This window comes from Crocuta crocuta, unplaced genomic scaffold (genome assembly GCF_008692635.1).
Source record: "Crocuta crocuta isolate KB4526 unplaced genomic scaffold, BGI_CrCroc_1.0 scaffold147, whole genome shotgun sequence".
NCBI classification, from domain to species: Eukaryota; Metazoa; Chordata; class Mammalia; order Carnivora; family Hyaenidae; genus Crocuta; species Crocuta crocuta.
The window spans coordinates 1,459,539-1,475,172 of record NW_027532594.1 but is presented as its reverse complement, the minus strand read 5'-3'; the positions used below and the strand labels follow the sequence as shown (position 1 = coordinate 1,475,172).

The 15,634-nt window shown below is 32.7% G+C and overlaps 1 protein-coding gene across 2 annotated transcripts in view; it reads right to left on the bottom strand.

Annotated features, from left to right (window-relative positions):
* LIN28B (lin-28 RNA binding posttranscriptional regulator B) overlaps window positions 1–15,634 on the bottom strand; it is a 122,236-nt gene that overhangs the window by 101,086 nt on the left and 5,516 nt on the right. Inside the window, exons 1-2 of one of the 2 annotated variants that reach the window (XM_077780080.1) lie at window positions 14,553–14,562; window positions 13,542–13,729 (exon numbers count right to left, since the gene is read on the bottom strand). In XM_077780080.1, coding sequence (XP_077636206.1) covers window positions 13,542–13,729; window positions 14,553–14,562 — 198 coding nt within the window. Of the gene's footprint in view, window positions 1–13,541; window positions 13,730–14,552; window positions 14,563–15,634 lie in introns of those variants that run through there. The other variant, XM_077780079.1, reaches the window with a different exon arrangement.

Sequence of the window (15,634 nt, the reverse complement as noted above, 5' to 3'; positions counted from 1 at the left end):
AAAGAGGCTAAAGAGAGTCCACTTAAGGCCTTCATAATTCCTACTGGCAGATCAAATGACGATATTAAGGCAGAGAATAATTTGGGAACAACACAGTGCTTTAATAATTTCAGTAATTTCTTTTCTCAATTTACAGCTTAAATTAAAAAAGAAATAAGTCAAAATAATGAACTCTATTGTATTAAAATCTCACTCTGAAAACATTCCTGTTTTATGAGATTTTCCAAAAATCATTTCGATTTTGTAAATTTGGGTAATTAAATATATATCAAATACTAAATCTCACTGGAAATTCTGGACTACTTTTAGACAGATTAATGGTTTAATCGTGATCAGGTACTTTTAAAAGTGAAGGCAGAATGGATGGAAAAGTGGTCAATACCTACCAAGGCAATTTCCCAAACATTATTTGTTAACATTAAAAAATAATTAGAATGTCGGGGAGCCTGGGCGGCTCAGTTGGTTAAGCATCCGACTTCAGCCCAGGTCATGATCTCATGTTTCATGAGTTCAAGCCCCGTGTCGAGCTCTGTGCTGACAGCTAGCTCAGAGCCCAGAGCCTGCCTCAGATTCTGTCTCCCTCTCTCTCTGACCCTCCTCTGCTCACGCTGCCTCTCTTTCTCAGAAATAAATAAAACATTTAAAAAAATTTAAAAAAATTAGAATGTCTTTCCAAAAATAAATAACCCAATACTAAGATAAGGAATATGTGCTGAAACAAATGCCCGTATTTACTTGACCCTATGAAGTCTATTTTTGAAGAAAGAAAATCCAAAATCATATAGTCACAGTAACCCACATGAAAACAAGTAACAATACCCCAAATGATATTACTCTCACAAATGAGCTTTATTTTGAACAAACATTAAGTCACTTAAAGCCATATAAATTCATTTTAAAAGTTACTTTTCTCTGCACATTTTTTAAAAAAATATTGCAGAAAAACCCCAGAAAGTTATAAAGTGAAAACGCCCAAATTTTCACCTTCTAATACCTAATTTTGTTTGGGGAGGGGAGAAGCATGTAGTATACACACACACACAAAAAAAAAACCAGTAGCAATTTTTTAAAAGTAGGCTTTTGTTTATTTTTTAATTTAAATTTACAGTGACACTAAGATACTAAATGGATTATTTCAACAATAAATATCAACACTAGATTTAAATACTTAATAATAGCCTTGGTGTTTAATGAATAGCTTGCTATACAAATGTAAATGAGGAAGATCACAGAATTGAAAGGTATCCTAAACCTTTCCCCAAAGCAAAACTGTAGCGACAATTTAAACATTAAATAAAATGTCAATAAATATTTACATGACTTAATTAAACAGAAACTGAAATATTCAATTGCAAAGCACATGCCAAATAAATCACTTGCTATAAATTTTAATGTCAATAAAGCATGGACCAGCACATTAATTACAGACTTCATACCAGATCACAGGTATTAAAGAGCTGATAACCTACTGTTATTAATAGAAACTTAAGAAGTTTTTCTATATATCTCAACAAATTTTTCATATTTTGAAATCTAATTAACCAAGTCATCCTGGATTGATAACAAAATCAAAGGATTAAGTTATCATTATCCTTTAAGATCTACAACACCATAAAAATGTAAGAAACAATGCTTTTTTATGGAATGACAATCTGGAACATTTTATGGAAATAAAATATTTCAAATAAAAATGCATCCTAGATTTTAAAATAGTATTCTTCTCAAAAGTCTTTTAAAAGTATTTTCATGCTTGGAAATATGTGCCAAAGAATGCTATATTTTAAAAATCTTTGATAAGACACTCTTAAACTACCATTGTCTCTAATATTTTACTTATTAATTAGTGGCAGCTATACTATTTACTAAAAGATAATTTAAATATTTGAAAAGATAGCTTAAGGACAAACTAAAATAACTTTAAAGTTTAAATATATAATGTTTCATACAAAATCATAACATCATGACTTAATCACCAAATTAGAACTAAATATCAACATTTATCCTCACATTATCTAACTTCATAGGAAAATATTTGTCTATTGATTTTAATAGCCTAGGAACTATATAGGATTTTCTCCCAGCCAGCTATACTGCATATTATTAATGAGAGATTAAACGGAAGAGGAACAAGGGAAAATATATCCAATTCATTTCTGATTTTTACAACCAGTCCTGTAACATGTTTCTTTCTTCATTTCCTACTAGCAATTTTTCCTTGATAAATCATCCCAAATACCACCCCTGTTTTCTTTACACTTTGTTCTGAGAAATAAGCTACAATTCAGAAACCCCAAATGATGCTAAAAGATAACATAAAAATAAGTATACTAAGAAACTACCACAATGTAGATAAAATGATGAGTATTATTTTAAAAATCTATTTAGTCCTCTTTTTGGCTTCCTGAAAAAACAACAGCGTCAATGTAAATAGGTATAGCTGTTCAAAAACAAATATTTTAATGCATAAAACACATGAATTCAATAATATTTCGATAAATATTTCATAGAAACATAAAACTGATATCTTATTCATTTTGAGATTCACTTTCATCCTATCTGTAACTAACCAAAAGGGAAGTCACATGACTTACACAATGAAAGAGAAAGAACAGTTTTCTTTCCTTTCCTTTCTACAGGAAGAAACAAAAGCTTGGTATTAGCTATCCAAGGCCAATGGGTGGGGCCTGCAAGCCAAAAAGCTGTAATGGACTGAGGTTAATCTTAATGGTGGCCCACTTTAACCTTCTGAAAGCATTAAAAATGTGAAAACTGCAACCAAAGCTTACAGAAAATAACAGGCACTTAATGTAACTTAGTTTCCACAACTAGAAAATTCTACAGGGACATAATACAGTTTATAAACAATGTTGCTGCTTTTGTCCGGGTAAAATCACCTAACTGTGATTCCCTACACAGATACACACAACCATCCCCCACTGGCACACAGATACTTCACAAGCTTCTTGAATAAATAGGAGTATCCAATGTCCAGGGTGATGGGTGGTCCTGAGGTCCTGAACTAGAGCTGTATACTTTTAAGGGATGCTGAGATAAGAACAAAGTGTTTTGTGTTTGTTTAAACCTGGCTCTGTATTTAAAGTCTTTACACTATTATTGATAGAGTTAATAAACTTGTACTATAATTAATTCGGGGAAATTTTAAATGTCAGTATAAATGCCAGAAATCAGGCACATGAAAACAAAATAATGATTTTGGGACTTTTTTATAGGTCTGATTGAAATTAACTAATTCAATTTACTTTAAGGTAATCAATACATTTCAAAGGCGTAAAATCTCAACCTGACAGAAATTGTATCATCACACTTTCACACCCAACAGCATGCTTTTATAATATCTTACAAAATAACATGTATTTAAATAACATTATATACACCAAATAAGCTGTAATGCAATGAAAAACTTCTAAATTAGTGAAATCAGCCCACGAAGAGTCACAATCAAGCATCAACTATTATGCCCATTTTTATCCTCCAGTCTTTATTATAAGTCTGATAGAAAGAGATTTTGTACAGAGCAGAAAGGCAGGATTTACAAGTGGCCCAAGGAAAAGATAAGCAATGAATAGTTCTGACCCCAGCTTCTCTGGCTTGATCAAGTGGGTCTGCAACCTGAGCCAAAGGGCGCAAATTCCTCACCATTCAAAATTCTTCAATGGCATGGGGGAGGAAACAGTGAAAGGGGCAAATGTGCAAGTCCAACTGTCCTTAGATTTAGTATTCAACTAAAAATTTTAATTAGAGGATGAAATAAATGAGCTCAATACTGTGATTACATTTCTGACTCATAGTTTAACCAGTCCTAAAAAGATAAGCTTTTCTCAGTTGCTAAAGTTGAAAAAAATTTATCCATTTATCTTCATAAACGTATGGCTTATATGGAACTGTGTTATGTATGTATCTCTAATATCATTTAATCTATTTAAGGAAGTTGTTGAAGGTGGAATTAGTCTCCAAGTACCAGTGTTTCCATACTATAAGCAAACTGATGTATTACTAAAATCACACTTTGGAGAAAACAGTTGATAGAATTCATTCTAAGCTCCACAATATATCACTGATCCACTAAGTATTTAAAGCAATAGATATAACCTGTGTGGTCACACTTCTGTTACAGACTGAACTAAGAATAAAGAATTCAATGAATGAAGAAAATGTTAAGATAACAGAATTTAGGCATAACGTATCTGGGAATATTCTAGCTACTATCAGTGATGGCCTAGACAACTGTTTACAAAGCTTAAAAAAATAAATGGTCATGAAGAAATCATGGCCACAGTAAAATTAATTTGAATTTTCCATAGTCTTTAGATAATATAGCACAAATAAAACTGAACAAAAATCTTATGGTAATTAGCAAATTAAAAGATTTTGAAATAAAGGACAACTTTAAGATTAAAAAAGTAATAAATACAGGTGGACTTTTAAAAAAAAAAATAAACTCATAACAAAAGGTTAGATCAGCAGATAAAAGTTAAGTGTATTATTAAAAGCACAATAAAATTATGCTAAGCATTGGTAAAGATAATTTGTACATATGATTCTGAAAACTATGTATTTTAAGACTGATGTAAAATCACTGTACTTAGCTCAAAATCTGAAAACTAACATTTACTGTTTTATCAGTTTGCCACCAAATTAAATGGATACAACTGCATAACTAGATTTATAAAAAGAAAGTAAATAGTTAATGGAAAAAAATGATCAACTACTTGCATACTTCTATAAAAAGAATGAGAATTCTTTTTTAAAATTTTCCTAAAAATAAGATAAAAAGAATATATAGCAAACTGGAAAGCAGAACTCTTTTTTTTTTTAAGTTTATTTATTCATTTTGAGAGAGAGAACCAGCATGAGCATGGAAACGGCAGTGAAGGAGAGAGAATCCCAAGTAAAATCTGCACCATCGGCACAGAGCCACAACATGGGGCTTGAACTAGTGAAACTGAGATCATGACCTGAGCTGAAATCAAAAGTTGGAAGCTTGCCTTGGGTGGGTCAGTCAGTTAAGCGTCTGACTTCAACTCAGGTCATGATCTCACGGTTTGTGGGTTCAAGCCCCGTGTCGGGCTCTGTGCTGACAGCCAGCTCAGAGCCTGGAGCCTGCTTTGGATTCTGTATCTCCCTCTCTCTCTGACCCTCCCCTGCTCATGCTGTCTCTATCTCTCTCTTTCCAACATTAAAAGAGTTGGAAGCTTAACTGTCTGAGCCACTCAGGTGCCCCTGGAGAACAGAACTCTTAAATCTATCATCCCACAGTGCTTTATGCCTACTATGTGATCATTAACAAAATAGTTGAATAGGTATTGAACCAGAAATTTTTCTAGAGTAACCATTTCCTTACAACTCAGTACTTCTATACAATAAACCATCTTGTCAATTTACACCTCTAAAAATGTTTACTCAGTTGTGATAGAAATTCATTAAGCTTATGAGAAGAAATATGAAGAAATATGAGTATCAATTAGCCTAATTATACCCTTTAGGTAAACAATGAGTTTATATTGCATGAAAAAGTACCATAAGGATAAATGAAATTAAGACTGAAGATCAGTGAAATGCATACTAATTAATCTTACTTTTACAAACACAGAACTACTAGTAAAAAGATAATTTGCATAATTAAGATAAGTTTGGACTGTATTGGTAATACTGAATTGTAGCTTATGTCTAAGGTAACAAAGCTAAAAAGAGCTATGTGAGTTAACCAGTTACTGTGACATATCAACGATCATATAGAACAACTGAACCTCTTGTCTTCAAGGGTGACTATAAATGGACACAAGTTTTGGGGTGATGAAATGACTGTGGTGGTGGTTACAGAATTTGTCAAAACTCAACTAAAATTTGGTGAATTTTATTGTATATATTATACTTCAATAAAGCAGACAAGGCAAAAATAATATAAATGACAGGAGTTTATTATCTTCTAAAAATTCTGACGATTTATGTGGAAAGAGTATTAGTAAAATGCAGTGCTCAAAATAAAGATTAAAACTAAAACCTGGTATTGTTATAATTATTAAATTAATTTCCTATATACTATATCTCAATGATCCCTTACCCTAACCCTGAAAAATAGGGAAAAAAAAGATTTTTAACACATTTCACCCATGGGAACAGTGAAGCTCAGAAGAACTGACTAGCCAGAAGTAAGAAAACCACCAAGTGCTAGAGACAGATCTAAACCTTCATTTCTGATGCTTATCCCTTACTCTACCACACTACTATTTCTTTGTAATGTTAACTATGTACAACAAACATCACTGAGCCTTTACTCTCTGCCAGGCTCAGTGTTAATGCTTTACATGTGTAATAACATTTAATCCTCATAATAACCCTATACTAAAGTTTTGTTTTTTCCCTTTATAGGACCCTGAGACACTGACAAGGTTACTCATTTTCCCTACAGACAAATAAAAAACTGGGATTTCAGTACTGATCTTTTTGATTAGAAGCTATGCCACTGTATAGTACCTCACAACGATTAAATAATTAGCATTAGAGCAAAAGGTATTAAATTATCACAGAAAGTCTATTTAAAACTATTTTTTTCCTTAGCTTACACTGAAGAATATACAACTGGGTATGTACAACTAAATGCTCAGGTAAAATCTCATGATAAAACTCACTATTAAAACCATCTGTATAACCAAATCGTTCCTATGTCTCAATTTATATCCTGGTATTTTCAACAATATTATGCAATATTATATGCCATAATATTATAATAAAATATTTCGTAGTTCACTGCAGTGAAAATTAAACTATTACCATTATACAACACATTGTGCCTAATTTTAAAGAGAGCTCATGGGGCGCCTGGGTGGCTCGGTTGAATGTCTTGCTCTGGCTCAGGTCATGACCTCAACGGTTTGTGGGTTCGAGTCCTGCATCGAGCTCTGCACTGACAGTTCAGAGACTCGAGCCTGCTTTGAATTCTGTGTCTCTCTCTCTGTCCCTCCCCTGCTCCCTCTCTCTCCTTCTCTCTATCAAAATAAATAAACATTAATAAACTTAAAAAAAAAAGAGAGCACATAAAAGAAGGTACCAATTTAATTTTCTACTATGTATATATGCCACCAAAAATAACCTGTGATTTTATTGTGGCAGGGATTTGTTTATATTTTAGTTTATTTGTTAAACACATTTGCTAGGGAATTTATATAACAGTATCTCTATTCTTCACAACATCCTGAAAAGTTAGGTATCAATTGCTCCAATTTGCCACTGACTGCAGAGAGAAAGATAAAACTAAATCAATGGGTGTTATGTTAGACAGCATTTCCAAATACTCAAATATTTAGATACTGGTCAGGAAGCTGTAATCTTCAGATAATTTTCCAATTTGTTGCTAGATTGAAAATAAGATTAATCTTATTTTGATGTATCCAAGTGCAATATAACAAATGCTTTTGTTACTCTTTTTATAGAAATATTAATTAAAAAACAATTTCTAAATGTATCTCACTGACCTGCAATGTATTTTCTGGAATATATTACTGTGAACTTTTCAATATTAGATGTTATAATCAAATCATTTTAGAGAAAACCATAAACCATTTATGTTTCTTGTTATGGACTGTTTATGTTACAATGCCATTGAACAAGCTAAATTTCTTATTACTTAAAATTCAGTGAGAATATCTCAAGATATAAAGAATTGATAATGATAAAATAACTATTTTATTTCATATATAGTTCCAAATCAAGTCAAAAGAATATTATACGTTAAAGTAATACATTTCCAGTTTAAATATTCAGAAATATCCTCACTTTATTTGCTTAGGTTATACTTGGATTAGAAATAAAAACAGAGCACACCATATTTTTAACTAATAACTTACAGGTTAATCACAATACCAAAACACTACTCATTCAAGATAAAACTATCTGCAATATCTATGTAATTTCTGAACAGAAAGAATTCTGGCAAATGTAAATAATAAGGGTTCCTTGCTGCCCCAAAACAAAATTTACAACAATAAACTCACTTTTTATCTACCATGTTGAATGCAGGCAAAAAAAAATGAAGTTTTTAACTTCTTACAAAACCTAAGCTCTCTGAGATCAGTTACAGGTAGGTTAAAGCTGTCATGCCAAATACTTGTAAGTCGTTTCTCACTTATATATTTGTTTAAAAAACAATTCTTTGATTTATTGCCTTCGGTTTTTGTGAATTCTTTTAAAAAAGAAGAATCAAAAATAAGAGGAAAATATTTAAGACTTACAACAATGATCTTTATTCATTTTTATTGAAGTACAGTCTATGTTCATCAATAATATTTAACATGAGGAAGGAAGACTGTCGTAAATGTGCCCAGTTTCATACTTCATGTTTAAACTGAATTAGGATAAAAGTGTCTTTTTAGAAGTAAACAAAAGAAGGGTGTTGAAAATGGACTAGCATTTGAAAATGTGAAGGAAAGTATCCAGTAACTTTAAAGACAATAAAAGTCATAAAATTTGGATTTAAATCCTTCAAATGTGATTTTTGCATTAAATAGCTTTATTTCATTTGGGATTCTTCCAAACTGGAAAATGTGCAATTCATCTTGAAAACCTGGTAGCATTAGGAACCATTTTCAAAATATGAAATTATAGGGGCGCCTGGGTGGCTCAGTCGGTTAAGCGTCCAACTTTGGCTCAGATCATGATCTCATGGTTGGTGGGTTTGAGCTCCAAGTCAGGCTCTGTGCTGACAGCTAGCTCAGAGCCTGGAGCCTGTTTCAGATTCTGACCTATCCCTGCTCCCACTGTCTCTCTCTCTCTCTCTATCTCTCAGAAATAAAACATTAAAAAAAATCAAAATATGAAATTATATAACTCACTAACAAACAAGCTGTAACTGTTAATATGATCATATATTTTTTAATTTCCAAGATATTTCTGTCTAAACAATTTTTGAAACTGACATTTTCAAGAGTCCAATAATAATAATCACATCTATTCTGGATGTGAAAAATGTTTCCATGCCATTATGATAAAAATAAAGACGGTTAATAAGTGGGTGATGAAATACTACAAAAAATCCTTGAACATGAACAAACTGGAGTAAATCTGTTTTCATAAACTGTATAATTAATTAATCACTGAGATATGAACTCTAATGCTACATCAATTGAATTGCGTATAATATTTCAAATGTTCATATATTTAAAAACTATTCATCTCCAAATATTTTCATATCCTAATCTACTAATAAAAATGCTTTAACTTTATCTGTTATAGCAATTATTCTTATTTCTTCTGTTTCCATTACTTTGAGTTGTTTTCTGAGCAATTTAACAAAAGGAGCATAAAATATATAAAACTGCCGTAATATGGACACTTGTGTTTTCCATTAAGTTCAAACTATAAACCAGAAATAAAGAGCATAAAAACATCAATACTTGAAAGGTAAATTAACAATTCAAACCAAATTATTAATAAGTATTTAAGCGTATCAGGTAATGGTAGCTAAATTACAGTCATTTTGAAATTACTCTCTTTGGGAAGAAATTCTTACATAAGTAGTGAAATAAATCAAATACATTTATGTTCAAAATCTTTATACCATAATTGATGGCATAGAATTCCAAATATATAACCTAACATACAAAGAAAATATTATTATGCAAGTGAGCTGAAGAGAAGGAAGTAGGAGAATGCATTCTATTCCTCCACTGAACAAAATAAAGTTTATTTTATCTCATTGAGATAATATTTATTTGGAAATAAATATCAGCACTTACGTAAGGAAAACCTAAATGATAATAAACATCAACAAGTAGTTATTGGGTAACATTTTCCCTCTCCAAAAGGATCTAATTTTAATTACCATGTGACTCAGCTAAAATATTATCAAATATTTAAGTCCTATCAAAATTTGTAACATTTCAAAAAGTTACAAGAGAACTTTCCAAGTAATTTAAACATGGTATCCCATAATCTAACCGTGGATGCAATTTTTTAACTGTTAATAATAAACTAATAGAAGTTATTACTTATTAACACTTACACAAAAACTGTACATTAATGGAATCTCCTTAGTAGTAACCTATACTTACAAATCTGTATTAACCATGTATGCATAGTCTTACTTCGATTGAGAGATAAATCTCAGTGTTTTGCACTGGATCCTAAAGTAAGAAATTCCTACAAATATATTATAATTAGAAATAAAATAATCAGCATAATTTTCCAATTTTAAATATTAAATATTTTAAGGAACAACTCAATAAGCTATAACAAAATTCACAAATATGATATTTATACATTCCTGTATGTTTTTAAAAATATTAAACACTACCAAGTTTCCATATTAATGTGTCAGAATACATAAAATTATTACCAATGCATAATCATATGATCATTTAAATGACACGTTAATATTAGGAAGTCAAATGAAGACTGTCACTTTAAACCACCAATAGTCACACACCATCCTCAGATTGTGAGGAGAGTCTCACTACATTTATCAACAATTAAGGACAGGAAAGGTACATTACCTAAGTCACATGTTTATTTTTGAGAAGTTGGTGACATTACAGAGACTAAAAGAAAGTTTGACTGTATTCTTGCCAACATATTTTAAATAAAATTATGTAACTATGAATGCACAGCTCTATTTTAAAAATACACATGCATATCTTCTCTTCATTTCACAGCAACTGAATAATACACATGCATATCTTCTTTTCATTTCATAGCAACTGAACTGTTTTTGATATGCAGTTCTTTGTAGTCAGGATTTTTGTGCTATTCCTATTTAACTGTATGTACTTTATATATTTATTTATTATTGAAATGTATGTAGTTAAGATCTTTTCAAGACAAAATATCTTGGGAGCCTTGGCATGAATTTTTAAATATTATGTTAAACTAAAATTATCTTTTATTTCCCCAAATACATATTATTTAAAATGTTTCATAATACTTAAAATCCAATGATACGTGTACTTTTGAATACTCAAAAAAAAACCTATTGCATGTATTTAAAATAATGACGTTGTCCAGTTGAACATTTAAAGTTCCTAATTATCTATAATGCTTATTCTTTCATAATAAAATAGTACATTGACATATTAGGAAAAAAACTAATTTGTTTTATACATTAAAGTAGCATGCTTTCAAAAATTCTCATACAGTAAAAATGGCAATAAAAGAATAAAAAGTATTTTAAAAACTTTTGTAAAATGGTCCTGAATTGCAACCTGATGGTGTAAATGATGCTTACAAGATACCTGCACAGATCATTTATGACCATCCAACTGTTATTTGCAATTGGTTGGCTAAAAGCTATAGGATTCCTGCCTTGTTCAAAACAATTATTCAATATGATTTATATACAATTTGCGTAAGTCCCAATATAAGACAGAAACTGCTACCAATGCATCAAAATCAAGAAGGAAAAAATAAAGCCATAAAGTTAATTTTCCCTAGGAAAAAAGTGAGACTTATTTCAAAAAACGAATACTGTAGCCATCAAAAAAATTCCCTAAAGTATCACTTTCTAATTTCAAATTTAAGGAGTATCACTGCCCTTTCTTTACATCACAAAACTGCTGATACTTAAGTTTTATCGACGCTTTTACATACTTCTTCCCAAGAATGTATCTACATTCTTCTAAAGAATACAATATATATTTTCAGAAATTTTATCTCACCATTTTAATATTTTTTTAAGTAAATGCGTGACTTGTTACAGAGGATTAAAGCAATTTAATATTAATAATCTGTATTTGTACTCTAAAAACTGTTTACTATCTATAAATAAAGTTTTTCCAGCAATATGGTATTTCATAATTCAGTGGATATACATATGTTTACCAACATATAATCATTAAATACTGTAAATTTGGATGTCTTGTGGTTCTAAACATTAATATTGGTTAATAAATTGTCTAATATTTGAAAGTATTAAAAGGAAAACATAGAAAACTAAATTATAACAAGGTGTGATCAAAGAAGAAAAGGGTTATTTTTTTAATTCATCTATAAAACAAATTTATGAGATCGTAAAGAACAATTTAACAACCTAAAGAAGGTTCAAAGTGGGGAAAGCCAGAGCCTGAGAGAAAATGAATTTGTCAGTGTTTTTAAGTCATTCAGTCTAGGGAGGAAAAAAAGCTGAAAATGTAGGTTCATTTTACAATATAAAGTAGGAGGCATAAAATCCAGTAGCCTGTCTATAGACTTCTATTTAAGTATTTAAACCCTGTTTCAATTCACAGATTATGCTGATCCTTCCACATGTAAACAGCCAATAATGATGGCCAGGCCTTTAGGAAAGGAAAACATACACCACACAGCAAGGTCAGGAAGCTACCAACCACTACAGGACAACAAATCAAAACAGAATGGTTTCATATGTGTCTATTGTTTATATACTTAATTTCAAAATGATATTCCTTGGGGGTAAAGGAGTTTGTAAATATTACCAAGAAGGTGCAACACAATATCAAATAAAATATAGAATTTTCATGCAAGAATACTAAGTCTTTTCTGCACGTATCTGTCAGTCAACAGTACTATTGATAGCCATTCATTCAGTTTTTAAAACTTAAATGTCAAGCCAAAACAAACCTCTTGGGTTTTAAATCCTTTTACTCCCAAGAATTCATTACAGAGAATTAACTTCTTTTAATGTGATAATCAAACCTGCAAACCATATATTTTTTTTTTTTTTACTACGACGAAATTAAGCAATAGAGTGAAGTAAAAATGGAAGAGGTATTAATTTACTTGCTTCTGGGTAAAATTTTAAAAATGGTAAGCAATGACATTCTGTTGGGTATTTAAGCATCTTAAAAAATTACAACACAATATAAACAATGGTGGAAATTTACTCAAAGTGGCAGACTAGCACGTTTTAGACACACAGACTAGAGCCACAGCTGGCCACATGTTTTTTTGAGTTCAGTTTCTTAAAGAGACAGTATCCTTGGACTTATGCCCTAAAAGGGAGCACATTTCTAAAATGTTCGGCTAACAAACAACCTATTCTTGGGCATTTCATCAAATCCATGGTAGACCAATAGTCTTCTATCTTATTTTACTTTGAAATCAAATTATTTTTATTTAAATCTAAAAACAACTACCAGATGACAAAAATATAAGAACAGAAGAAGCCGGTGTGACTAAGGTGTCTAAAGGGTGTCCAACAATAGCAAACGTTTGTTGTTGTTGTTCTTGTTTTGTAACTTAAATGATCCCTGTTTCTTCATTCATTTCCCCATTCATTCACTAGGCATAGGCGACAAAGTATATTGTAACCAATAACACCGGAAGCTACACTATAGCAATTTCGCTGTCGAATGAAGAGGAGAACTTGGCTAATAAAGTCAACCAGCAGCCAAGCAGTGAAATTTCAAAGATTTCATTTTCTGTTTAGGAAAAGAACCCAGTAAGGGGACCATACCCATACAGGATTAACTCCTGAACGTAAGGAAAATTTTGTCTTACAGTGTATGTCCAGTGACAAAACTATTCACTAAATTCTGCACATGGTAAAAGAAGAGGGGGGAAAAAGTGTGGCTTACTTGGTGCACAAACACATCGACTGGAATATCCAAGGGGCTTCCCTCTCGGTTTATCATGGAGATGAATCCAAATCCCATTCGCACATTGAACCACTTACAGTGGCCAGTTCCGTGCAAAACTTGGGATTCCTCCTCTGCCGGCTCGGGCAGCTTTCCGGGCCCTTCTCCCCCACCTTTGCCTGCCCCGCCTGAGTAGAACAGGACAAAAGAAGTCAGTTAGTCTGTATTCCCAAACTGTTCATTGAAAGAGAAGAAAACTGCTTGGGGTGGGGGGTGGGGGAAGGAAACAGAAAGAAACTCCAATAAATGGTGGATTCTTTTCTTCTACAGAAAATATTTAAAATGAAAGGGTTAAAAGGGGAAGCGGGGTAGGAGGGAGCCACACTATTCTATCGATCACATCAACTTCCACTTTTCTGTACATACGTGTACTTTTTCATTTAACTCCATTTTTTTTTCGGCCACATACTAGAGTACAACATGCAATACTTTACTTGCACATTGCTGATTTAACACTGATCCCATTTACAAAAAGAAATTTCCAGCGTAACTATTCTCTCAGGCGGGCACGAGGAGGGAAGAGAAATCGTGAAGATGGTTAGAGCTAGTTAATACACATGCAGCGGCAGTGAATCCAGGGTTATTTTCAATGTGCATTCCCCTCCCCCCAATAACTTTCAATTAAAGTTGGGGTGGAGTGGGGGAGGGGGCAGGTGTATAAAAGTTTTCTCGGGCTCACTAACTGAAACTGCACTTAATCACACTCAAACAATTCAAACAATAGCCCCCTGAAAGCTTTTCAAGTTGTGAATCAGTGTGGGCGGTACAAAACATTTTTGGAGATCTATAACAATAGGTTGCAGAAAGCCCCACTGCGCGATAGGGAGTGGGGGTAATGCCCAGTATTGGGGTAAAAGGGGAAGGGGGGACGGGCAAAGAAGGGTGGGAGAGGGAGGGGGGAGAGAAAGGAAGAGAGAAAATCACAGTAAAACAATAGAAAAGAAAATTAACCTTCGGCCATGTTGCCCCTCGGGCCCTCTGCTCCAAACTCGTGAGATGAAAACTTTCCCTTTGGAACGGAGTGATCTTCTGCATCAATCTAACATCTTGATTTTGTGCGATCACAAATTTAGCTCGCATGGTCTAATGTGCTTTCCCTCTTTTGATTTTTTTTTCCTCTTCTCTCTCCAGTTTCTGGCCCCCTGAGCCACGTGACTTTGTCAATTACATGCTTTCTTGCTACTAATTTCACCTCGGATCCTTAAGGGGCTGGCAAGAGGAAGAGATAACCAATCGCCATTTCATCTATGCTGACATCAAAATAATTTATGAATGAACATGAAAAACTCAAACATGTTATCTTAAAGACAATTTGGGACGCTTCTTTGCGATAAATCAGAATGCTGATTTCGTGCTTTAACTTAGACACAATGGAGGGTCCTTGTGAATCGTCAATTTAGAAAAACGGCACGGTCATATATGTGCACACGCGTGCCTTACACACAAGCCTGTCTAAATAATCTCATTTAGGGGGAAAAAGCCGTTTAAATAAAGCAACCAATGTTACGCTTTTTTTTCCCCCCTAAGAAGTCAGCTGCTCCATAGTAGTAAACCTGCTCGGGGGAAAAAAAAAATTCGTATTTAATTCAATTCTTAGAGGAAAATGTATAATTTCCAAAGGATCTAATTAAACCTAATTATATCTCCATGAAACTTTAGATAATAGTAACATACACCTACAATAAGACAAAAGCACACATTTACATGATCGTGCCCCGAATTTTTTTCAGATTTAAAATAATACCCTACTGGAAAAATCGCTAGCCCTTTCACGTACTCAAATTATGTTTAGGTTTATCATTTCGGAACATTTTGAAGGGGGAATTGTACTTCACAGGTTTCTCCGCCATCTCTTTCCGGGGGAGGAGATGTGATTAATGACTTCCTAAATAACAGCCCAGTTTTCCAGCCTAACATAGAGTGAACCTCAATCAGTGGCGATTGTTCCCCAAGAGCAGGACGACGTAGGGCAGGGAGGGGGAGGGGAGCGCCAGGCAGGGGAGGAGAAGAGGAGCCGCCAGCACAGCCGGTGG